Source organism: Maniola hyperantus, chromosome 24 (genome assembly GCF_902806685.2).
Source record: "Maniola hyperantus chromosome 24, iAphHyp1.2, whole genome shotgun sequence".
In the NCBI taxonomy this organism is placed as follows: Eukaryota; Metazoa; Arthropoda; class Insecta; order Lepidoptera; family Nymphalidae; genus Maniola; species Maniola hyperantus.
This window is the reverse complement of record NC_048559.1, coordinates 7,957,422-7,985,333: the sequence shown is the minus strand read 5'-3', so window position 1 is coordinate 7,985,333 and position 27,912 is coordinate 7,957,422. Positions and strand designations below refer to the sequence as shown.

General features: G+C 41.2%; 1 protein-coding gene across 1 annotated transcript in view; it reads left to right on the top strand.

Moving 5' to 3' along the window:
- The first annotated feature begins 1,432 nt into the window (after positions 1-1,432).
- The window catches only part of LOC117993447 (muscle segmentation homeobox-like), a 39,184-nt gene continuing 12,704 nt past the window's right edge, over positions 1,433-27,912 (top strand). Inside the window, exon 1 of the mRNA XM_069507001.1 lies at positions 1,433-3,041. Coding sequence (XP_069363102.1) covers positions 2,663-3,041 — 379 coding nt within the window. The 5' untranslated portion in view covers positions 1,433-2,662. The remainder of the gene's footprint in view (positions 3,042-27,912) is intronic.

Genomic DNA, 27,912 nt, shown 5'->3' with positions numbered 1-27,912 from the left:
CATTGTAATGTAGAAAGAGAGAAATTTTGTGTATTTCTCTCTATTTTATTATGAGTCAATAGAAATGGTCATTCAAAGCCATTTAGAGCCTCAATAGCTCAACCGGTATAGGAGTGGACTGAAAACCGAAAGGTCGACGGTTCAAACCCCGCCCGTTGCACTATTGTCGTACCTACTCCTAGCACAAGCCTGCCGCTTTATTGGAGAGGAAAGGGGAATATTAGTCATTTAACATGGCTAATAGTCATTTTATCACTCCTCGAAATTCTTAAATTGTGAATTAGGTCTTTATAATTCTAAAGGTGCGAATTATTTAGGTACGTAGACACATCACATTGTACTGCGGCACTTTATAAAGGCCGTTTTGACATCTTAGAATAACTAATAAAGACACTCCAGCAGACGAGCGAAGCGAAATTAATTCACAGCCAAGTTGCCAAGCGCATTCAATCCCGCTTCCGGACAGAGCTGTCGCGTAACGTCCTTTGAGAGAATACCTATTCCAGGTACTTACGTAGGCACATCGCATTGTACCTACTGCGGCACGTTATAAGGGCCGTTTTGACAACTTAGAATAGTGATGTCACTAAGTACTTACATACTTATTTAGAAGGTATAAAGTAGGTACACGATATGTCGAGATACCGCACACGCGCACGTCACTCGCACTATCCCGCACCGGGTTAGCGAGGGGGCTGGGCGGGCGTGCGTGAAGTCAAATACCAGATTTACCTACGTTCAAAATAAAATCAAAATTACCTAAATAGCACGCTAAAGAGAGACACAGTAGGTAATTAGGTACTAGTCCGACGCCTTTGATCTCGAAATGTACTTAGTTGTCAATTTATAAAATTTACTTAACATCATGAGCGGATTTAAAACGTCATAAATATCTAGGCAGGTTGGTACATCACATTGCACCTAGCACCCGTGTCATAAACAAATCAAACATGGCCGGCGCAGATATTAATGAGACAATGAGACATTAGTTCGCTACAAAATGCCTCCGTATTCGCGAATAATTAAATCGTAAAGTCCCCTCTATGCTGCCTACGGCACCCGTCTATTTACTCCTTTTTCCATTCAACACAATAGCCACTGCAATCTGATACCAATACTACCAGAACATCACTAGTATTATTCCAGTGACACTTAAAAATCAACTGTAAAATGCTAGTGGTACGGCTACAATTTCAATAGCAAGTAATAACGATATATACCGTATTCCGTAGAGACTATTAATTTGAGCGCGACGGACCACGCCTACCCAATATCGCTTGACACACATGTCGGATTATATCGTCGTCTCGCTCTATCCGCGCCGCTTATTAAAATTCCTCGCTTGGTTGTTGCATCTCTGTCTAATGTACTGAAGAGGGAGGCGGTAGAGTGAATTCGTTTGCCGTCTGCGCCAATGCCAGTGCGATTTTCATCGCGCCGCCACGCGAAATATTTACGCGGACAGTTTTCCGAACGCATTCGCAACCGGCATTGCGCAAATACGCTTCAATCGCGTCCGAAAAGTCAAAAAACGGGAAATCAAGTGCTAAGTACCTAACTAATAATCTGCTAATTGCTTGATATTGACAAAGGTTTCCCAATATAAACGTGAGCGTTGCGCAAAGTACGCAAAAATCGCAATACTGATTTCGTAAAACGGAAAATCAAGTGTTATCTTCTACCCGTATCTAGTGATAAATTAAATTATTATTAGATAATAAGGACAAACGTTTTCTTCATGTATTCGCAAACGTGAGAGTTGCGCAAAGTACGCAAAAATCGCGACACAGAACTGAAAAAACGGAAATTCAAGTGTTATCTACTGGCAAATTACTGCAAGATAAAAAAAACCGATATAACGGAAGCGTAACACAAAACAAGCCAAATTCATTACTGAGCACTCTTTTTCGAATTAAAAAAAAAACTAAGTGGTCTACCAAATTATACGGACAAACATTCCTCAAACATTGTGCAAAATAAACCATAATCATCTTATCAAACCAACGAACTCAAGAATGTGGAAAGTGTGATTCCATCTACACCATTACCTATTGGTGATAGATATCTATCTACTCTGTGACTCTTCAACTTGTAATAAATCAATACCGAATACTGCTAAATCAATACCAAATCCTAAAGGCGCAATTAGCTAGTAGCTATCTGGATGCGTGATTTATTAAAAGAAAATCGTTCCATTTTCGGATAAAATTCCATTTCTAGGAAACCGATACCAGTTATTTGTCACCCCCTAAAACTAACAAACAATCCCTCTTTGAATAATTGTGATGTAGATATCTGTACCTACTTCAGTACCTATCCTTTCCAAATCGGATGCATGGTTTACAAAACAATCCATACATTTTTGGTAAATCAACTATTACCAATAAAACCAGTTAAAGCTAATAAAAAAATTCACCAATCTAATTCAAAAAAATACCGTGAAATTTACATATTCGTACCTCGTTTCATTTAGTTCCTAAATTGCACATCACTAATCGAATTGAAAATCAAGAAAAAAAATACTTAAGAAGTACCTACTTATGATTATTTTATTAATCAGTAATCGATAATATCGGTTCGTGATATCGATTAAATTACTGACATGATTTGGGAGAAGTGAAATGGTGATGTGAAATACCGTCGGAATGATCCCGCAGATGAAATGAAGACTTCGATAGAATGCGAGCGGTCGGAAGCCGCGGAGAACGTGGGAAAGGGACGGATATCGTTCAGCGTCGATTCGTTATTAGGGAGTAAGAGCGAGACGCCACGAGACACTCCTGACGCGATATCCAATGATGCAGAAAGTGCTGTAGAGTCTGATGATAGTGATGTTGATATAGAGGACTTGGAATCAAATGTTGGTGACGAGAGAGATGAACGAGATACGAATGACGGGGAGGAAACGGAGAGTAGGGGTGTGGTGGTGCCACAGCCGTTGTTGCCAAGGTTGTACCAAGGCCACGGTCCACCAACTTGGCCGTTTGGGGCCTTCCCCTGGATGACTCCAAACCCTATGTTCCGAGCTGGATCTCCTAATGGTGAGTTGATTTCCTACCTAAGTCAATGAAGATTTGCTGGCATATCCCGTTTATGTAAGAGAAAGATTTGATATAGAAATGAAAATAGATATTAAACTAACAGTAGGTAGGTAGGTAAATAATATCAAAGAAAAAAAACCGGCCAAGTGCGAGTCAGGCTCGCGGACCGAGGGTTCCGTAGTACAGTACCTACGTATTTTTTCAACGTTTTCCACGATAATTCAAAAACTAGGATTCATAAAAATAAATAAAAATCTGTTTAATAATGCACAAGTGAAGCCTTTCATAATAATATTATATGATACCCCACTTGAAATAGTTATCTTACTACGAAAATTGAAATTACTAATTTTTAGTTCATGACCACAATTTAATTTTTTTGTGTGACGTACCTAACCACAAATTCATGGTTTTCAGATTTTTCCCCTAAGATCTACCTACCTGCCAAATTTCATGATTCTAGGTCAACGGGAAGTACCCTGTAGGTTTCTTGACGGACCGACAGACAAACAAACAGACAGACAACAAAGTGATCGTATAAGGGTTCCGTTTTTCCTTTTGAGGTACGAAACCCTAAAAAGGATAAGAGAGTTAACTCGCGCGTAGAGGTTTCCGTACTGTGGTTCCGTACGATGAATAGGTTTGTAAGAACTTACACAAAATGTTGAGAGGTTTACAATAGGTACACCAGAAACTTCTTATATGGGCTTATGGGCTTTCCTGGAGGTAATTTAGGTTTTCTAAGAATTATCATAAAATCATCTAAGTATTTAAAGAACTAGGTATCAGCGGAGATGGAAATATCAAGTTATATTTATTTGCTATTGATACGCTCTGTTCAGTTAATTGTAAAAAGTAGATAAGTATCAATTTAGGTAAGAGGTAGGTATGCTAATTACTGTAATCCTTAATCTTTTTATTTATTCTCCATACTTACAATAATGCGAGTGTGTAGGTACCTACTATAAGTCTGTCTGCATGTCTGTAATATAGTACCTTTTCATATAAAAGCATTAAAATATAACATTGAATAAATCAAAACGACAGGACCCATTCATCTTGTAAGTTCTTATCATATTAAATTAATTTTGGCCAAATTGTTCTCATCAAGCAGCTACCTAGTTAGGCACCTACCTACTAGTGATGTAACGAATTTTCGTATTCGCATTCGCGGATATTCGCATATTTTTGCATATTCGCATTTGCATTCGCGAAATTACTGCGAATGTTTTGCGAATATTAAAAATTTTTGATGTACCATAGTTGGTTAATGAAACAAATTCCATTAATTTCTTATGGTTTTTAAATTTTAATGTAATAAAAAGTAACTTAACCTCGTAATCACATTATCAGTCTTCTCTTTATAATTTGGTAACTGGACTGCTGCCAATTTCACCAAGCCATAGACAAATGGCGCAAAAAAAAAACAAAAACTAAATATTTGTTAAAAATAAACTAAATGTTGGAAGTAGATATTCGCATTCGTATTCGCATCCGCGAATATCCAAAGCATGACAGACAGACTTCGTTACGTCACTAGTAGGCACCTTCTATGCACCTTAGCAGTAATTTATCAACTTGCGTAATGCAGTTGTTAGCAATTTAAACAAAGGCAAGAAAAACATGATTTACCAAAAAAACCGGTCAAATGCAAGTCGGCTCGCACACGAAGGGTTCCGTATCATCGTAGGAGAACACTTTTATGTGCAACACTGCAAGTTAATAACAGACAGCGCCATCTATATTATGTGATTTAAGTAAACTAATTAGCTAGTTTCCATGTACACATTTTAGTTTTTTTTTTTGTGATGTAACCACAAATTCATGGTTTTCGTATTTTTTTTCCTTTCTTGTGCTATAAGACGGTAGGTCTAAATCTATTAAAGGAGAAAATAACTGCCAAATTTCATGGTTCTAGGTCAACGGTAAGTAGACTGTAGGTTTTGATTCCATTTTCTTGATAGACACGACAGACAGACAACGAAGTAATCCTATAAGGGTTCCGTTTTCCTTTTGTTGTACGAAACTCTAAAAAAAGGACTTAAACAAAGACAAATTAAACGTCGCTTTTCAAAACGAATTTTGTGAGGACAATGACTGCTGTTATTATAACCTCTAAAACTCTTTGTTTGCCATACCTAAAGCATAATAGGTAGATATTTTAGTACGCGACAGCTTGAGATGGCAATCAGGGTAAGTATGAGGCGGGGGGGGCGCCCCGCACGTCACCCGCGCTCGCCCGTACCTGGTTCTCTCCCCGATTGCCATCTCCACCTGTCGCGTACATATACATAATAGGTACCTATACTTAAGTAGGTACTCACTAAGTGTGATTAAGACGTCGATCTCATAGTCGGAAAGGTCAGAGGTTCGATCCCGGGCACGCACCTCTAATTTTTCGGCAGTTAAGAGTAGATATGTGCGTTTTCTTAGCGCTAAGCTGCAATCAGATTTGCTGGTGATGCAGCCTAAGATGGAGCGCGCTTGGCTAAAAGATGCCTATTAAAGAGTGAATAGGCATCTTTTAGCCTTGAAGTTACGTACCCATATTAAAATTAGAGGGGAAAACTAATGCTGGAAGGGCAAACAATTATAGGTATCACTTGCTTTAATAACGGTGAAGGAAAACATCGTGTGGAAATCTGCATATCTCAGAGTTCTCCATAATGTTCTCAAAGGTGAGTGTAATCGCTCAATCTGCTGTCTGTCCGTCTGTCTGTCCGTCTGATCGTCTGTCTTTCGTGTCTGTCAAGAAAACCTATAGGGTACTTCCCGTTGACCTAGAATCATGAAATTTTGGAGATAGGTAGGTCTTAGGGAAAAATCCGAAAACCGATCGGTGCGCGAGTCTGACTCGCACTTGGCCGGTTTTTTGAACACAGGTTCAAAGACGTACTTGAAGGCCGAAACAAACCAAGGTTACCAGGCAATTAAATCAGAAAACGATTAATGTATTGAATACAATACGATCCAGTCTACTGAAATTACTTGCTCATGAATCCATACTAATATTCCAATCCAATCCAATCCATCAGCCTGTTTGCGTCCACTGCTGGACGTAGGCCTTTCCAAGAGCACGCCACCAAACACGGTCCTCATCCACCCGCTCCCCACCACCTTACCGTACTCGGGAATAGCAGGGCTGCCGGGAACTGGGGGCCTTTGTCTGTTGGCGCTGCTCATTAGAAGTAATGCCCATACTGACCAGTGACCACGCTGGGCAGGCGCTCGGCTTCCGCCCCGTGCGGACGTTCGCTCATGCGCTCTACCTCTCGGTACCGCTCCGACTCTCGCGCGAGTTCGCCCTGTGTCAGTGCAAGTGCCCTGGATTGCCAGTGCTTCGATTGTTCCTGCGTTGTGTATAGTGTAGTGTAGTGTAGTTCTAGAGTCCAGGTTCCGTGAGTACACTAGTCTAAGCGCAGCATAGGTTCACACCCCCGTCACCCAAGGGCGGGGACTCACATTAGGGCCACACCGTAGGTACCCACCTCCCTGCCTTGGCAGGGAGGACCTTTAGCGCCACCGGGTCCACTATGGGCCCCAACCACCCCGACCAACCCGCTCCTGGGCCCCATCAGGGCCCGGAGTTCCCCCAGACATTCTACAAAGACGTCGACATGAGTGCTCTCATCGCCGACCTCGCGACCCGAGACCCCAACTACCTTAAGAAATTTAAGGTACATGCGAGTCGGACACCTACGCGCTACGACCGTCCCCCGGCATCTCCTCCCTCGGCCACGGCCATGGAGGACGATACCCCGACCGTGACACCGACCGACACTAAGGAGCCTCACTCCAAAACCCCAGCCGGGCCTTCAGCCCAAAAACCGATCCCGACCAAGGAGCCTCACTCCGAAACGTCCCCAGCCTCCTCTGAAACAGAGGAATTCATGACGGTGCAGACGAAGGCCCAGAAGCGAAAGCTGAAGGCCTCAAAGTCGCACGCAAACCCACCTAAAAAGGTGGGCGTTGCAGCCCCTTCAGGGCCCGGTAACCAACCCACAACCTCCCAAGCGACCTCCGAGGAGGAGTCTGAAGACTCCCCCATGGAGGATTCGCCAAGGGAAAAGGTCCCTCCCCTTTTTATTAGGGAAAAACTCAGCTGGCAGCGCATCTTGCCACTGTTAGACCAGCGGGGCATCTCGTTCACGAGTGCCCGCTCGACCGCCATTGGAATCAAACTCCAATGTCCGACTTCAGGCGACCATTGCCTCCTCACCAAGACTCTCCGTCAAGAGAATGTAGGGTTCCATACCTACGCTCTTCCCGACGAACGCGTTCTACGCGTAGTCATTCGCGGCCTTCCGAAGGAGCTCGATACAGAGCTCATCAAGACAGACCTCCTTTCCCAGGAGCTGCCAGTCCTGGAGGTTCACAGGATGTATCATCCTAGAACCAAAGTCCCTTACGAGATGGTGCTCGTAACTTTAGAACTTTCCCCCGCGGGTAAAAAAGTTAATAATATAACCTCAGTGTGTCGCCTTACTGGTCTCAAAATTGAGCCCCCCCGTAACCGCGGCAGGATGGGCCAGTGCCATCGCTGCCAGATGTACGGCCATTCCGCAAGGAATTGTTTCGCCCACCCTAGGTGCGTAAAGTGCCTAGGGGACCACGGCACCTCCGACTGCCCCAGGAAGCAACCAACCGAGGAGCCCCCGAGCTGTGTTCTTTGCAGGTCTCAAGGGCATACCGCGAACTATCGCGGATGCCCCAAAGCCCCCAAGGAGCAAAAGCGAAGGGTCAAACCGGCCGGCCGCAAACCTACTGCAGCTCCCCAACCCACCCAAAAATTCGTCCCGGCGCCGGCTCCGGCCACCAACGCATGGGACAAACCCCTTCCCAGGACTAACCCCCCTGCGCCCAAGCCCACCCAGGCACCCCCGGCCAAGCCCGCCCAACCAGCCCCGGCCAAGCCCGCCCAACCAGCCCCGGCCAAGGCTTCCGCGCCTACGCCTAAGCCCCAGCCCCAGCCAGAGCAACCGCTCCATACATCCGCAGCGACAAACGCTGCGGATAATCTCAAATTAATAGAAACCGTCCTCGCCTCTATTGACATAGTGGAGATGGAAAATTTCGCCCGGACCTTTAGGGAAGATCCCAAAGCAGCCATTACCCAACACTTGGGTCTACTCATCTCCATAAACAACCTTAAAAACCTATAATGGATAGTACAACCAAAGGTAGACTAAAACCCCACTCCTTAGTGGTCGCGTTCTACAACGCGAACGGCCTTATCGACCAAATGGACGAAGTCCGCGAATTTGTATGTGCACATCAAACCGACATTCTCCTAGTGCAAGAGACCTTCTTGAAACCTAGTAGAAGTAATCCCAGAATTGCCAATTTTAATATTGTCAGAAACGACAGGGCCACTGCAAAGGGTGGCACTGCTATATACTACAGAAGGGCTCTTCACTGCACTCCTCTCGACCCTCCTCAACTAACCCATATGGAAGCTTCTATATGTCAGGTGAGTATGACTGGCCATCCGTCGGTCATACTAGCATCCGTCTATCTCTCTCCCTCGAAAGATCTATTAGAAAGCGACATCCGCGCACTCCTCTCATTAGGAGACTCCGTCATCGTGGCCGGAGACCTTAACGCCAAACATCAAAGTTGGAATTGCCGCTCCCCGAACTCACGAGGACGTCAACTCGAAAGACTGACGCACCGCCCCGATCTTAACTTCATAGTTATAGCCCCTGACACACCGACTCGCTACCCAACGACCGACAATTCAACAGACAGACCGGACATACTCGATATAGCTCTTCTAAAGAACATCGCCCTTCAGGTGAGTCCTTTGGAGGTGCTGTCCGAGCTAGGTTCAGACCACCGTCCCGTCCTAATGCGGCTAGGACCCCCGCCCACCGCGGCCCCCCCGACCAAAACAGTCATTGACTTCAAGAAGCTCTCAGAGCATCTTAAGTCTATAGACTCAGTGCACATCTCTCAAATTCCTGACATTATAGGTAGCCTAGATGAAGCGCATGCAGCCTCACTGCACCTTACTAATCATATCCGCGATGCTCTAAGCGCCTGCTCCCGACAGATGCCGAACGGTTTCACCCGTCGACAGTTGCCGGACGACGCCAGAGAGCTCATCACCATCAAAAACGCTAAACGTAGAGCCCATGACGCATGTCCCAACGCCGACAACCGGAGAGAACTCTGGAGAGCCCAGAGGGAGGTAAAGGCTCGCCTTGCCGAACTCCGCGACGAACAATGGGACAGGAGGCTGAGCGAGCTCAAGCCATCGCATGTAGCCTACTACAGCCTGGCGAGAGCTCTCAAAGCCGACCCTGTCTCGGCCACTCCTCCGCTTTTACGTCCCAATAAACCGCCCGCCTTTGAAGATGTCGATAAGGCCGAATGCCTGGCCGATAGCTTAGAAGCCCAATGCTCCCCGAGCACCATCTCTGTAGATAACTCCCACATAGAACTAGTCGAAAACAAACTAGCATCTATCTTCTCTTCCGCCCCAGATGGCGATCCAATCCTCCCGACGAATAGCGGCGAAGTTCGTCAAATTATCAAAGAATTTCACGCCAAAAAAGCCCCAGGCCCCGACTCTATTAATAACAAAACACTAAAGTTACTTCCCGATGTATTAATCAACCTCCTGGTTGTCATTTTCAACACCCTCATGGCGGGATGCTCCTTCCCCGACAGGTGGAAAGAAGCTACCGTTATAGGCATCCCCAAGCCAGGGAAACCTAGGAACCTCCCTACTAGCTACCGCCCCATTAGTTTGCTCAACACCCTTGGCAAGGTGTATGAGAAAGTCATCCTTAATCGACTTAGGTCCGTCGTAGAGGAGAAAAACCTCCTCAACGACGAGCAATTTGGCTTTCGAACCAGACACTCATGTGTTCATCAAGTGCACCGCCTCACGGAGCACATCCTTCTCGGTTTCAACCGATTCAAAACGAGAGGTATCCCAACGGGAGCCCTCTTCTTCGATGTAGCCAAAGCCTTCGACAAGGTGTGGCACGCCGGCTTGATCTACAAGCTTTACCATCTAGGCGTGCCCGAAAGACTCGTACGTTTACTACGAGAATTTCTCACCAATCGAACTTTCCGCTACCGTCTGGATGGAACCCTATCCTCCCCAAGACCTCTTCGAGCAGGAGTCCCTCAGGGCTCCCTGCTCTCGCCACTTTTGTACGCGCTGTACACCAGCGACATTCCCAGATCCCCTCATGTTCATATAGCCCAGTTCGCGGATGACACCGCTCTATACAGCTCCGACTTAAACTACCGGAACGTTAAAGCTCGACTCCAAAAGGCAGTCAGTAGCCTAGGCCACTGGTTCCGCCTTTGGAGGATAGAGGTTAACCCGGAGAAAAGCGCAGCAGTGCTCTTTCAAAAGTCCAAAAGGAAATCACAATACAAACTTCGACAGACTGAAATAACTCTTTACGACCGCCCCATTCCCTGGCAAACTAATACCAAGTACTTGGGTGTAACCTTTGATGACAAGATGAGCTTCGCCGCGCACATTCGTAGAGTCCGCAAGAACGCAGCGTATGTGCTCTCCCGTCTTTACCCCATGATTTGCGCAAAGAGCAAAATGTCACTTCGACATAAAGTCACGCTATACAAAACGTGCATCCGCCCAATAATGTCTTATGCCTGTGTTGCATTTGCACACCTGCCGCCCTCCTCTCTCAAACCTCTCCAAGTCCTACAGAATAAGTTTATGCGTACGGCCACTGGCTCCCCGTGGTACATGCGCAACGTGGACCTCCACAGAGACCTCCAACTCCCGACAATAGCTCATTACTTTAAACAGCTTTCCAAAAATTATTTTGAGAAAGCCATTAGACACCCCAACCCCCTAATAGTTGAGGCAGCGACTTACACCCCTGACCGAAACGACCCCCCAGATAAAAGACGCCCTAAGCACGTCCTTAACGACCCCGACGATCAAATCATGACCGACAATGCACCCTATCTCGTAGGGCTACACAATTCAACCTCATCACAGCGTCTTCGCCGGCGAAGACGAGGTCCCCGATTTCTAACGTCACCCGGACGTGGGCTCACGCCACGGCCTCGGGGGCGTACGGACTAACCAACAAAACCGACAACTCCACCCATCCCAACGTCATCCTAAGCCGTGGTCCGACCCTCACAGGAGGCGCCCTTAGGAGGACGTTGCCCCCCGACCTCTCGAATTATTTCTTCGAGCCCTAGGGCTCACCCCCAGGCGGAGCTTCGCGCTCGCCAACCCCCCCGGTGACGCTGTAGCGGCCAATAGGGCCTACGCAGCATAGTCAATCCGAAACAACACACAAAAAAAGCTGGGCAGGCGGGTTGGTCAGCGCAGAGCTGTAGGCCATTTCGCACCAGTGACGCTGCTGCCCGTCTCTGGTCTGTGTTATTTAAAGCCAAGCCATTTGGAATGGTAATCCCGCCATTCTTCGGTCGTCATATCCTCGTTCGCTGATTCGCAAGGGGCACCGCGTGCAGGTGAGGTTGACATTTGGGGTGTTAAGATGTTAGTGCACCCCCTTACCCCTTATACTAATATTATAAATGCGAAAGTGTGTCTGTCTGTCTGTCTGTCTGCTAGCTTTTCACGGCTCAACCGTTCAACCGATTTTGACGAAATTTGGTACAGACTAGAGATAGCTTGCATCCCGGGGAAGGACATACCTAGGCTACTTTTTATCCTGGAAAAACAAGGAGTACCCACTGGATTAAAAAACCTAAATCCACGCGGACGAAGTCGCGTGCATCATCTTCTAAATATATAAAAGGAAAGGGTGACTGACTGACTGACTGACTGACTGACTGATCTGACTATCAACGCACAGCTCAAACTACTGGACGGATCGGGCTGAAATTTGGCATGCAGATAGCTATTATGACGTAGGCGTCCGCTAAGAAAGGATTTTGGAAAATTCAACCCCTAAGGGGGTGAAATAGGGGTTTGAAATTTGTGTAGTCCACGCGGACGAAGTCGCGAGCATAAGCTAGTCTAGTATATAATAATATGATTGTAATCGTACAGTTCATTCAGAAACACAAATAAAGTAGAGTTTTCTCCGACACAAGTGAGCCCTTGACTCTAATCTCACCTTGTGGTAAGTGGTAAGTGATGATGTAGTCTAAGATGGAAGCAGGCTAACCTGGAAAGAGTATGGCAGTTTTTTTATAATACATCTTTGGTTTCTAACCTTCCTTGGTATACCTTCGAACTCTGAACCCAATATCTATCTATTTAACTATGTAGGGTTATTCAAATTACATATAGAAGCAAAACTATTTTTATGGTTCATGAAATTTGGCTGATAGGTAGGTCTTATAGCAGACATTCGGGGGAAAATCTGAAAACCGTGAATTTGTGCTTACATCACACAAAAAAAATTTAATTGTGATGAACTAATAAAATTATAACTATTTTCAATTTTCGAAGTAAGATAACTATATCAAATGAGATATCATATGAAAGGTCTTCATCTGAACATTCTTAAACAGATTTTTATTTATTTTTATGCATCATAGTTTTTGAATAATCATGCAGAATGTCAAAAAAAAATACAAAGTACGGAACCCTCATTGCGCGAGCCTGACTCGCACTTGGCCGGTTTTTTTATTAAAATTTATACTTGAACAAAATACACCAAAATAAATGTTGTCATTTAATTAACCTATTGAAATTAGTAACGAACAGTCGTCACCCGAAAAAGGTTTGATTAGCACACAATAAAAGTATTATGTAACCTTTTTGACCAGTTAGTAGGTAATTAAGGCTCAGGCCTCACGAATACGATGCGTTTCCGGTGCGTTACGGCGCCGCACCGCACCGCTGTGATTGATTTGATTTGAGTAAGTATTGGGTGCCCAGATGCCAAATATAGAGAACTCATATCCACTATCATGCGAAGGAAGCTCGCTTTCTTTGGACATTTACAAAGAGGAGCCCAAATCTCATTTCCAAGATTAGTTTTGGAAGGAAAGTTTTCGACGTCGTAACCGCATCGTGTGGCATGCATGTACAGCGATTATTATGTACAGTGCGACAAGGCTATCTTGGCGCGTGGCGAAAATCGGAACTAACGTTGCCGTCAAGTGTCAAAGTCAAATGATTTATTCAAAATAGGTAATAAATTACTCTTTTTGATGGTCAGATGTTGGATTTGTAAGATATAGGGCCGGTTGTTTCAAACCATTGGTCTTCGTAAGATACGTTCGTTAAAATTTAACAGACGTAGACGAACTTTAACATCTGTTAATTTAAGTGTGTTGCTTCATTGTACAAAAAACTGTTCGTCATTGTTATTTTGGTTGCGAAACTAACCCTAAAAAAATAAAAACCGACTTCGTTACATAAACACTAAAAATTGAATAATAATTTAATTTATTACCGAATATATTATGTATACAAGAGTTAATATAGTTCCATAATAATATTTTTTGGTGCCGGTGCCAATTAGCTTTAGCTGCGCGAATCGTCTAGACTTCATATTTTTATGGGACTCCACAATGGCACCTCATTGGCACCGACCCCAAAAAATATTATTATGGAACTATATTAACTCTTGTATACATAATATATTCGGTAATAAATTAAATTATTTTTCAATTTTTAGTGTTTATGTAACGAAGTCGGTTTTTATTTTTTTTGTAAAAATTTTTTATTTCACAATTTTTAGTGGCCCCATGGAATTATGCTATGCCTGGTTAAAAATCTACTGTTTACTAAGCTATTACACTGATCGCGAGCAATTTACTCTTATCCGTTGAGGAGTTCCAGTATCTATCTTCGAAGATGTTCATCAGATCTTCACCAAATTGAAATGGGACCAACTTTGAAGTATACCCTTTCAAACAAAAAAAGAATTTTCAAAATCGGTCCAGGCGTTTTTGAGTAATCGGGGAACATACATAAAAAATAAAAAAAAAAAAAAAAAAAAAAGATTCCGACGAATTGAGAACCTCCTCCTTTTTTGAAGTCGGTTAAAAATTAACTTACTTCTCCGTATCCTTTTTTTATTTCATTTTAAGTATATTAAATTATATACATAGTTATTAATATTGCTACTTCGCATTTTAAACACTTTTTCTTTCTTACAAATTCTCTTTCATCTTCAAAAAAACTACCATTAAAAGCTTTGAATTAAATTGATTCCATTATAATTTGTAAATAAAATATTCCGTTTGTAAGAAGTATGAAGTTACGAATTGATTTGACGATCACCAATGGCGCCAGCACTGGTTAACGTAAACGTAACTTTTTAACGAACGTTAGCGCTAATAGATGCTGAATCAACGCTTTTTCTTTACTTACGTTCGTTAGCGCCATATTTAAAGGTTACGTGTCCGTCAAAGTTTGTTGAAACAACCGGCCCTTAGTGTTGATAATTATTACACAAACTTAAAACTAAAGCTACGAGGGTTCCAAACGCCCAGGTCTGAGAAGAGCCCACAACAAACTCAGCTTTATGTCCCCTTTTATTATTATTATTTATGTTCTTGTTTGAATATTCTAAGCCTTTGTTCTCCAACAGCGTCGCCCTGTCAATGTCATTGAAGTGCTAAGAAAGCCTTGTCGCACTGTAGGATGACGCAGCGGCACCGCTCAGGCGCCGCACCGCCAACGCATCGCGTCGTGTGGCTCCACTCTAAGTAGACAGGAAATTCGATTGTTTTTGGTAAACTTCCTAATGACTAATTAACAATTCAATGACTGTTTAAAATGTTTGTAGTTAATTTGTTAAACCATTGTTTAAGATTGTAGACTCAGTGCGCGAGTCTGACTCTCACTTGGCCGGTTTTTTTTTTTCGATTTGTTCATTCAAACAATTATCAAACTCTACAAATTTTATCGCAACATAAAATCGTGAACCGAATCAATAATCTGTAATTAATTTAACAACCGATGACAGAAATTAACGACCGCAGGAATGTTCGACCATTAATTATTTACAAGGTGTTACCGATAGACAAAGGTGTCTTGTCTTAAACTTTATTTAGTGACTCATTAACTGACATAAACAACTAAAACTATTTGTTACTATGATTTAGGACTTTCTTATATCCATACGTCGTGTACCTATCTAGCTTACTTAAATATTTACTTAAGTTAGTATAGGAGCCGAATTGATGTCAATAAATATCCATATTATTATTTATCTGTATCTTCTTCTTCTAAATATATAAAAGGAAAAGGTGACTGACTGACTGACTGATCGGGCAGAAAATTGGCATGCAGATAGCTATTATAACGTAGACATCTGCTAAGAAAGGATTTTTGAAAATTCAACCCCTAAGGGAGTAAAATAGGGGTTCAAAATTTGTGTCGTCCACGTGGACGTCGTCGCCTGAATTAGCTAGTTAATATTAAAATAGTGACCGTCTGTCTGTCAGCACGGTGCGAGAGAAGAATGTGAATATTATACCTATCCATTGTCGCTATAATAACAAATACTTAATAGAAAATTCAAAATGGCCGCCAGGAAAAATTAAACAATTTAAAAAAATGTTATTTCTTTTAACGGAACCCTTGACCGATTTCCATCAAAGCGAAGTTACTTAATCGGAGCAAAATCGTGTTTTTGTCGTCTAAAAATGCGATCACATAGATATCGTTTAAGAAACCGATATCCAATTATGATTTCCTGGGGATTTCATTTGTTTCATCTTATCTGCGCGCGCGCATATTTCCGAGTACTCCGCTATAGGAATGATGCGTATTTCTTAATGATTGAAGCCATTAACGATAGCTTTTTTTATCGATCGCAGTTTTGTCGCTTGACTACGGTCTTAACTGGTTAATGATAATGCAGATTCACATGGAGCTTTAGAATCAGCAAACAGAGATTCATCAACGAATCATGTAAGGTTGGGCGACACGTCCTCTGATCACACGAGTAGATAGTCCTACTCTGAGCTCTGATGCCTATAGTAGTACGTACTTACTTCGTAAGGACAGGGCCATTGAACAAACAAAATGGCACCCTTATAGGATCACTTTGTTGTCTGTCTGTCTGTCTGTCTGTCTGTCCGTCTGTCTGTCAAGGAACCTACAGGGTACTTCCCGTTGACCTAGAATCATGAAATTTGGCAGGTAGGTAGATCTTATAGCTGACATTTGGGGAAAAATCTGAAAACCCTGAATTTGTGGTTACATCACACAAAAGAAAATTGTGGTCATGAACTAATAATTAGTATTTTCAATTTTCTACGTAAGATAACTATATCAAGTGGGGTATCATATGAAAGGTCTTTACCTGTACATTCTAAAACAGATTTTTATTTATTTTTATGCATCATAGTTTTTGAACTATCGTGCAAAATGTGTAGTACGGAACCCTCATTGCGCGAGCCTGACTCGCACTTGGCCGGTTATTTTAAAGCTTAGTCACTTAGTTATTTATTTATTTATTTATGGACAGGGCTATTGAAGAAACAAAATGGCACCGACTCAGTGGTGCTTTAGCGCCAATGCAACCTCAGTGACGTCTGGATTTCAAACGGGTCGTTCATTAGTATCTAAGAGGTGGCGCTGATTTATTTGGTTCCAAAACCGTGAAAAATTTTGTTCGCTTGACCATAATATCTTGTCATTTAAATATCGATTTACGTACCACGATTAATTTGATGTTTTTATTTGTCGATATTTCAACCCAATTGCAACGAGTCGTGACGTCGACCCGTGCAATTGGGTTGAAATATCGACAAATAAAAACATCAAATTAATCGTGGTCACGACTCGTGCAATTGGGTTGAAATATCGACAAATAAAAACATCAAATTAATCGTGGTATGTACCCGTTATCTACATTACACGTGAACGAAGTCGCCGGCATTAGCTAGTATGCAATAAATGAGTGGTTTAAATAATCAAATAAAAATAACATTAGGTACATTTGAATCTTTCACAGAACGTATTTGCGTAATCATTTTGTCGTAGTTTTCTGCGTCATTACTGAACTTTTTAATAAGTAATATAATATATTTTATCGCGATCGGTAATAAATTCAAATCAATTCTCTTCGACACGAGGCCCGCTGAGTTTAATTAATCTACTCTACTGAATAATCGGTAAAATAACGAATCGATTTAGGCGAAACGATTATATTGTAGTAAAAACGAGGTTGTATTTTGAAATAAAATTACAAATCAATTTTTAAAATTATTTTTTAATCTCTATGTATAAAAATAAATCGTTGAATGTGTCTTGGTCATTGCAAATCTCGAGAACAACTGAACCGATTTCGCTAATTCTTTTTTATAATATTTCTTGAAGTACGAGGATGGTTCTTGCGGAGAGAAAAATATAAAGTATTAAAAAAAAGTTAAAAAATCGACTCGGTACGAAGTTCGCCGGGTCCGCTAGTGTAAAATAAAGTTCGTTTCCGACCTCCTGAATTTCCTGACCGCCGCCGCGACGCGGGCTTATTAGCAACTTAAATAGAACTCAAATACCTACTTGAAAAACCATTCCAGCTGCAATCAATACAATCATTACATACCTAGTTGACAATGTTGACGTTTTGTCCATACATCCATTAGGGTAACAATCTTGGTATATAAAAAAGCAGGACACGTTCGCTTAAGTCAGGAAATTCTTATTTACCAATAAAATACCTATTATCCGGTGCGAGGACACCATTCTAGATCTAGTAGCTTGGAACCACAACGTCTATCGTGTTTTCGAACTATGTGTCCTGCCCATTGCCACTTACATCATCCGGGTGACACGGGCTATAAATTTTTCAATATTTTCAAATGTGTTTTTTTTACTTCTTGGTTCGTTTTTTGGCAGGGCTGTCGGACTATTTAATTTTTCTAACTACCACTTCTTTCTTTCAATTCAACTTCGTTTGTTTCAATTAAATTCAATTAAATTCAATTTTCTTTATTGCGAATTTGGGTTAGTTTACAGATCTTAAAGATATTATTAGTGTTCGACCAAATTCTACCTTGCGGCATGCAATGATACAATAATACTAATTACATTAAATTACATTAAAAATTCGGGATAGCTTATAACTAATACACATTTAAAATCACCCCTTCCAGCCACTGCCATACCCCTTCCAGGTTAGCCCGCTTCCATCTTCGACTGCATCGTCATTTACCACCAGATGAGATTGCAGTCATGGGCTAACTTGTATTTGATTTTTTTTAAAAATCAGGAAATATCCTACAAAAACAGAAAGCCTAGCCACCCTAACTATAATAGAATCCCTTATTAACAGCGTCCGTAGAATCGCGGATCAGTTTTTACTTATCGTCCACTGATTCATTGAGAGTATCATTCATTGATTCATTCATTCATAGGAATCCCGTCGGAAATGACAACCCGATGATTGACAGTTCAATGAGCTCGTTGGTGTTTTCGAGAAGTTGCAATTAGTTGCAATTAGCAACACCGAGTTGCCAGTCTACAATGGTTTGTTGGGTCAAATAACTGTACCTACCGAGTAAAAGAACTTCCTTGCTATCTCACTACCTTATTACATTGAAAAATGAAAAAAATCTCTGATCTCCATGATCCATCGATATAAATTGGTCAAGCGATCGAAAATTTTCACGGTTTTGGAACCAAATAAATCAGCGCCACCTCTTAGATACTAATGAACGACCCGTTTGAAATCCAGACATCACTGAGGTTGCATTGGTGCTAAAGCATCACTGAGTCGGTGCCATTTTTAGGGTTCCGTACATCAAAAGGAAAAACGGAACCCTTATAGGATCACTTTGTTGTCTGTCTCTCTGTCTGTCTGTCAAGAAACCTACAGGGTACTTCCCGTTGACATAGAATCATGAAATTTGGCAAGTAGGTAGGTCTTATAGCAGACATTCGGGGAAAAATCTAAAAATTGTGAATTTGTGGTTCCATCACACAAAAAAAATTAAATGTGGTCATGAACTAATAATTTGTATTTTCAATTTTCGAAGTAAGATAACTGTATCAAGTGGGGGGTATCATATGAAAGGTCTTCACCTGTAAATTCTAAAACAAATTTTTATTTATTTTTATGCATCATAGTTTTTGAATTATCGTGCAAACTGTCGAAAAAATACGACTGTAGTACGGAACCCTCGTTGCGCGAGTCTGACTCGTACTTGGGCGGTTTTTTTTGTACGCCATTTATTAAATTGTGGATAAACGGCTAATGCCTCAGTTCTTCAATCCACCACGTAGCAAGTAAATAGTTCATTTGCATAACAAAAACTGCAAATTACCACTAATTACCTACGGCGTATGCAAATGATCAAGTTGGTACAGTCAGCAACAAAGCTAGGTTTGAACTCGCCAGTACAATCGACTATGGACGGGTGCAAACTGCAAACCTAGCTTTGTTGCTGACTGTACTGCTAGCTATAGGCACAGAATTTGTAATAGTACTAAAGTATGCTATAGGTAGGAGCTAGGTCCAAATTTTGCCATTAATTAGATTATAATAATTTTATGACTTACTTATTAATTACTTATTAAACTTATTTTTTAAAAAAATGCAAAATAATAAGAATTGATTAATTATAATGAATAATATGTTAATAATGAGATATTTGAGCTATTGTATTAATAAATAATTGTTGTGTTGCAGTAATAGTAAGGATTCCTATTAATATTTATATTTGTGTACCTATTCAAATTTGCACACCATAATATGGTAGATTGTAGCTCGAAACAAAAAACTTATAAATGTAACCTACAATCAGCAAATAAATAATTTGTATTTGTATAAATCTTGTCTATTTTCCGAGAAAATAAAATTACTGGCCTTTTTACCACAGAACTCTAAAAAAGCTAATAGAATTGGATCTTGAATCCATTTGGAACCAAAGACGTTTTAATTAAAATCCATCACGTAATGGGTAACTATGTAGTATGTACGGTTACATACGTGACATACCGGTATGAGAAAAAATGCTAATTAAAAATAATGACAGCGTATGCAAATGACTAAGTGCCTTCCTAATAATATGAGGTGCGTAATGGGTATAATAAGGTTAGTGGAAGCTAGGTCTAAATCTTGCCTACTTTCTGAGAAAATAAAGTTAATGGTCTGCGCACATGAAGCTACAGAATTCTACATCTAGATATACACGTCAAATGGTATCGTGACTGGCTGACTAACAAACATCACAAACCCGAACCACAGATTCAAGGAAACATATCTTGAGTAGGTAGGTATATTTTTTTTTATATTTTTTTAGTGTTTTACTTACACTTCAAAAATATAGTAAAAAGCAAATAATGTCATTTCTCGTTCAAAGAGCTGCATTGTAATATGGGCCTTTGAAAGTAGTTTCGATAACTGCAAAGTGTCGCTACTAGATGGCATTGAACAGTCGCTTCAGTACTGAGTTAACATACATATCACCAATTTCGCCACTGGCAGTAAGCGAGACCGTGGCCGAGTGGTCAAGGCATCGGGCGCGAACCCAGAAGATGCAGGTTCGATTCCTGCCGGTTACGCAATTTTTGATAATGTATTTAAAATTATTAGGTAGGTATATAGTATCTACCTACTACCCAAAGGTGCACTAAGAAATAAATTTGAAAAAATCCATTTGGAAACTTAATCCACATGGACAAAGTGGTGGGGAAAAGTTATCCCTATTAGGTAATGTTATAATAGTAATATAAATATCCTCTACTAGCTGATGCCCACGACCTCGTCTGCGTTTATTTTAGGTTTATAAAAATCCCGTGGGAACTCTAACTTTCCGGGATAAAAAGTAGCCATGCAAAAAATCACGTCGATTCGTTGCTCCGTTGCGACGTGATGGAAGGACAAACCAACAAACCTACAAACAAACACACTTCCACATTTAGAATAGGGGTAGTTATTCAGTCAAAAACAACAAATACACAGATAGAGTAGGCATTATAAATGCGAAAGTGTGTCTTTCACATCTCAACCGATGAACTGATCTTGACATTTGACCTTGCATTCTCAACACGAAAATCAAAGAAATCTCACAGGAAACTTAAAAATATATCAGCATCATCATGATCAACCCATCGCAGGCTCACTACAGAGCACGGGTCTCCTCTCTGAATGAGAAGGGTAAAATTTTAGCGTTTATCCTACACGTATAGTGAGAAGGATAAAAATTATATATTAACGCGAAACACATAGGTGTATCTAGCAGATTCTAGCATCCAAAGCAACTTAATTTTTTCAAACTGTACACTATACAAATACGTTTGATTTTTAGAATAATACGCACTGATGTGTCCCTGAACATCTGCGTGACGACAATCTCACGCTCTTATACCATTTCTATATGTATTCTGTATTCTGTGATGTATGCAAATGAGATATATCGGTAATCATGTGCTAAATAAGGCACCTGCACGCATCGTGCTACGGATTCCTTGAAATCTCAACAAATTAGCGTAATTTCTTCAGATTTCAAAGAATCTTGGATTAAGTCGTAATTATATAGAGTACCTATAGACGATCAGTTCAAGTAGGTGTGTCCGGTAAAAAGTATGTTCAAGTAGATAAGAATACTTATGTTTTTATGTTCTTTAGAAAACGGATAAAAATAGATTTCAAATACAAATAGATTTTTTTCAACTATATCTTTCTAAAGGTCGATGTACAATATTTTCTACAGATTTTCTATCTTTATCTACACTAATATTATAAAGAGGAAAACTTTGTTTGTTTGTTTGTTTGTTTGTTTGTTTGTTTGTTTGTACTGAATAGGCTCAAAAACTACTGGACCGATTTTAAAAATTCTTTCACCATTCGAAAGCTACATTATCCACGAGTAACATAGGCTATATTTTATTTTGGAAAAAAATAGGGTTCCGTAAGATATTTGGGTTTTTCGGACACAAGGTGTAAAAAATCAACCAGAAAAGTTACTTATTTTTCGTACGCTGCCTAAACTATAAAAGATAGAACCATAAAATGTTCTAATTAATTGTAGATCTTATAAATATCTACAAAAAAGTCCGCGACACACTATACCCATCTATGTCGAGTGAGGCACAGCAACCATTTTTTTATTTAAAAATCTTGAATTTTTTTTTGGACTACATTTAAACGCGTTTATTTTACTCATGCTATTAATCCTTATCAAAATAAATGATTTCATCACTAAGAACAGTTTATGGAGATAATATTTGGTCTTTGAATGATTAAAATTGGACGTTTGGTTTTGAAGTTATGGCGAAATTAAAATATTACGATTTCTGCTGCACGGCCCGTTGTATTATATTATTATTATATAAAGAGGTAATGTCGTTAAGTTTGTTTGTAGGGGGTAATCTTTAGAACTACTGAACCGATTTTAAAAATTCTTTCACCAGTAGAAAGCTACATTATTCCTGAGTGACATAGGCTATACGGGATCTTTAAAAACCTAAATCTACGCGGGCGAAGCCGCGGGGATCAGCTAGTAATATTATATAGTAGGACCTAATAGTAAAAGTATTATGATCTACTAGCTTCTGCTCGCGGCTTCGCCCGGGGGGGGGGGGGGGGGGGGGGGGGGTGTTAATAGTATCAATAATCAAAACTGTCCCATACAAACTTTCATCAGCTATTTTACTACCCTTATGGGCCAATTTTCCAAAAATCCTGAAACACGTAGGTATATTTTCTTCATTTGTGACCGAAAACCCAAATACCAATTTCCATGCAAATAACTTGAAAAATGACGGACTTTCATACAAACTTCCATTCCCCATTTAACCCACTTAGGGGTGGAATTTCGAAAAATCCTTTCTTAGTGGATACCTACTCGTTAAAAAGAATAGACCCTCCAAATTTCATGTCTTTAGGACCAGCGGTTTAGGCTGTGCGTTGATATATATGTCAGTCGGTCAGGACTTTGAATTTTTTATATATATAGATAGTTAGTAAGTAGTAGTACTAATAGAAAGGTACAATGTTTCTCACGGCTTCATGGTGCCTTTTCTAGTCGTGTAGGCACCGACAAGGTTCTGGAAAGTTGCCTATTGACTAAGAATCCGTAATTGATAGGCTTTTAGGTAAATCTAGTCGTGTTTAGCCAGACTAGCACTCCCTACATAGACTTGTTTATTTTTATTTACAACAAGCTACAAAGTAGTCGGCGCCTTCAGGCACTCTAAGAAGTAAAAAAAATCTTCTAAATATATAAAAGGGAAAGGTCTGACTGACTGATATATAAAAGGGAAGGGACTGACTGACTGATCTATGAACGCACAGCTCAAACTACTGGACGGATCGGGTATGCAGATAGCTATGACGTAGGCATCCGCTAAGACAGGATTTTTAAAAATACAACCCCTAAGGGGGTTAAATAGGGGTTTGAAATTTGTGTAGTCCACGCGGACGAAGTCGCGAGCATAAGCTAGTATATTATAAATACGAAAGTGTGTCTGTCTGTCTGTCTGCTAGCCTTTCACAGCCCATCTGTTCAACTGATTTTGAAGAAATTTGGTAAAGAGATAGCTTGCATCCCGAGGAAGGATATAGGCTACTTTTATGCCGAAAAATCAAAGAGTTCCCACGGGATTTTTAAAACCCTAAATCCACGTTGACGAAGTCGTGGGCATCATCAGTTACATAGTATCTATTAAATAAAAATTATTTGGTCTCAATCATGTTGGCGTTGTCGTCGTCATCAACCGATAGACGTCCACTGCTGGACATAGGTCTCTTGTAGGGACTTCCACACGCCACGGTCTTGCGCCGCCTGGATCCAGCGGCTCTCTGCTACTCGTTTGATGTCGTCTGCCCACCCAGTGAGGACTGCGCTTTCCAGTGCGACTTCGAGATCATCATTCCAACACCTTGGGACCAAGACCACCAAAGTCTTCTTTCTTTCTTTACTCTGGGCTGGTTTCCGCACTTAAACGTGTCCGTCTGTTGTGCGTGCATTGCCCCTCACCGCTGAAGTCTTCACTCCAGCCATCCAAGCTCGCTCCAGAAGCCGAGTAGACCGCCCAGGTTGCCGAGGGCTTCATGGAGTGAGGTCGAGGAACCCAAATGGCGCTCGTATTGTTCTGCCACGCCCGTGCACTCTCGCAGCATGTGCGTCGGTGTTTCAATGACCTTCATGCAGGCCCTGCATATACTCATAGAGGACTGTCGGTGACACCTATAACGAAAAGGTGTTTGTTTAGTGGGCTATGCCCTGTTATGAGTCCAAAGTCTTCAAATGCCTCCGTCTTAAAACAACCTTTACAGTGAAATAGAAATAGTGTACCTAACGCAAAACTGGTCCGTCGTTGGATCGGTTACTAATAACTAGAAGGCGCGGCGTGCCTCGAACATACTTAATTTGTTTCTACTTTAAGTGGCGAATACTTGGCTAACGAGCGGTTATTATAAATTTATTGCAGTCCTTCTATGCTTTACTAGCACAGTTTAGTCAATAGCAATACAAGAGCAATACGTTTAAAAAAATTCTAGATGACGCCCGCGAATTCGTCTGGGAACTGGGTAGAATTTTAGGTTATTAAAAATCCCGTGGAAACTTTTGAATTTTTTGACGACCTCCCTGGCACAGTGGAAGGTCCTGAGTTTGATTTCTGATAAATAAATAAATTTTAATGGTAATAATCCTTCGGGCTCAAAATGTTGAATTCCTAAAATGTTGAATTCTCATAATGTTGAATTTGCAAAATGTTGAATTTTGGAGTTGCAAAATCCATATTGATATTATAAATGTGAAAGTGTGTCTGTCAGTCTGTCTGCTAGCTTTTCACGGCCCAACAGTTTAACTGATTTTGACGAAATTTGGTACAGAGTTAGTTTACATCCCGGGGAAGGACATAGGCTACTTTTCATCCCGGAAAATCAAAGAGTTCCCACGGGATTTTTAAAAACCTAAATCCACGCTGACGAAGTCTCGGGCATCCTCTAGTGTTGAATAATCTGTCCCAGTATGCGGATTGGCAGACTTCACACACATTTGAGAACACATTATGGTGAAGTGAGAACTCCCATGCAATGGTAATAATCTACCACGCTGTCCCAGTGCGGATTGGCAAACTTCACACACCTTTGAGAATATTATGGCGAACTCTCAGACATGCAGGTTTTCTCACGATGTTTCCCTTCACCGTTTAAGCTAATAATTATTATGATTCCAGTATATTTATACAATACCTATTACCCAGCAATTCCCGTCGAATGAATTAGTATAATTTTACCAAAAGTTTCTTGTTTAGATAAATTCCACCTGTCTTTTTGTTTTTCCAAGCAATTACATCAAACGAAATGGGTAGATATTTAACCCTTAATCGTTTCATACCAAACTGAATTGACAAACAGCTGCTGCGAAGTGCGTAGGTACTAATGATGAGCTGAATTTGGATTCCACTGAATATCCGGTTCCAAGGAATGCCAAAATTAGATCTTTTTTTTTAACCTTACCTTCCCCAGAGACCCAACGGGCGACAACGCGATCCTGCGCACGTCGCGTCGCCCGCGTCCCATCCTCCGCCTCGTCCACTGTGCCCTCTAAAGTCTAATAGTCAGAGGGACACGCGCCATGGCTAACAATATCCCCGAATAGAGATTATTAGCCATGTTACCGGGGTGCACCGGCACGAATACCAACTGCTCTTCCCCTCGGATGCCCGATGCATTTAAAAGGGACCAACAGCACCCAGGCACACTGGGAGGTTACCTGGCACCCCATGCCGAAATTCGGCCTAACGTCGCGTGTCATAACGATGGCATAATTCTATTAATCCGATTGCCAGAGATGACACATGGATCCGAGACATGGTACGGACTTAGTAATAGGGTCCCGTTGGCACCCATCGGGTACGAAACTCTAAAAAAGAAAATTTCGGACGCCACTAAAAAGCCACGAGTCCGGCATGCGAATTGCGTCCAAATTGGTAGCGACGGATGATATTAAATAAATAATTACACATTTGTCAGACGTGTGCAAGAAGCAGGGCTGAGCAGGTCGCCATATTAGGGCCGCTATGCCGGCGGGTAGCCGCAGGTGACTGCCAATTATCGACGCGCAAAAACCGTGCGGACAAATTGTGAAATTGTTCACTCGTCCGACTTGCAGCGGCGGCCATGCTCATTTTCTTACGCACTTTGGACCGCGTATTGCATTCATCGTCATCATCATGATCAACCCATTGCCGGCTCACTACAGAGCACGGGTCTCCTCTCGTACTCTAAGCGTACAGCTGCGCGATTGCGGTAGAATGACAGCACTTCTCTGTGAATGACAGCTACAATGTCACGATCGCAATCACCTCTGATTGGTTGATGCTCACTGACTATTGGCTACACTACATTATTGCAGCAAGAATCGCACAAATTCAGCCAATCGCAACAATTGAGATGATTGATGCAGGTTTTACGAAATCGCCTTACTGGAGTTTCATAATAATGTTTGTTTTAGAAATATCAATTGCTATAAAATATAAAATATCAAATGACCTATTGCATACAAGGGAATTAAACGCCGTGGAAAGCGATAAAAAGTGTTTTGCTGCATCGCTGTCGCTCTCGCACCTAAACGATTCAATACGTGCAAGGAAAGGACAAACGTTGTGTTGATAAAGCGATAAGAAGTCGAACGCGAGCACAAAATTATACAGTCAACGGACTTCAAGTTTTTACTGAAGCCTGCCATTTTTGTTCTAAAAGCAATACATATATATTTTAAACTTTATGTTGAAGAAAATAAGGATTATTTTTCGATAATGATTGTTTTTTCGTTACCTAGACGTCAAAGCCTGTAGGTAGGTCGTGTTATTGCATTGTATAATAGGCAATAGACATAGTGGATATTATACTTACCTAGATAGATTCTAGTTAGGTTGTAACTAAGTTTATATATTGTGCAGAAAGTTCTGTAGGCTTCACTTCAAAAATAATTCGGCAAAATGATTCGAGTTCAGGCTACGATAGTTCGACATTTGGCAAATCAACTGACTGACCGATCTATCAACGCACAGCTCAAACTATTCGACGGATCGGGCTGAAATTTGGCATGCAGATAGCTTTAAGACGTAGACATGCTGAGAAAGGATTTTTATAAATTGAATCTCTAAAAGGGTAAAACAGGGGTTTGAATTTTGTGTAGTCATACCTAAGCTAGTTTCTACTACACGTCAAATCACGCACAGTTAAACTGGATCATCTAATCCGTTTTCACGACTCACAAACGGAACTCTAGTGCGAATAATTAATAATAATTAACATTGTTTCATAGCGTGCCGGCAGCAATAACAAATTGTTTCACAGAACGCTGCGAGGAGGCATGCTCGCAAAAAGTTCAGGAATATTATCTCTGCATCGCGCCTAGATCACATCAGCTCACGTCTTGAATGCCAATTTAAGATCTTAGCCAAGCACACACACACACACACACAACATACGCAGGGCCCTCTTTCCCACTGGGCACTCTGGGCACGTGCCAAGGGCCCACGATTCATAGGGGCCCACTAGTCCCTGCCACCAGATCACCAAACTATAACCGACCGACCGATATTTTATTACCGAAAAACCTATTTTATATTATTTATTTCAATAAAATCAAAGATCAAAAGGCCCTCTCAAACATAGGACCATAGTGATTGTTAACCAGTCAAGACTGACTAATAACCGATTCATCTTATTTTTACCTACTCTGTCAAGATCATACAGGCCCCATTATTCTAATGTGCCCAGGGCCTCCAATAGGTTAAAGACGGCTTTGAACATACACATAAGGTCTAGACTTGTAGAACCCGTAATAAGCTTGCAACTCCTACCTTCCGCCTCAGGAAAGTGGGTATGGGTATAACCTTTTATAACAAAATCCCGCAAACTATTTTGGACTTGCCTTTACACAAGTTCATAAATCTGTTAAAAGTATGCTCCTGAAAAAAAACATATTATTACTCAATCGAAGATTATGTTAATGATAAAGGTTC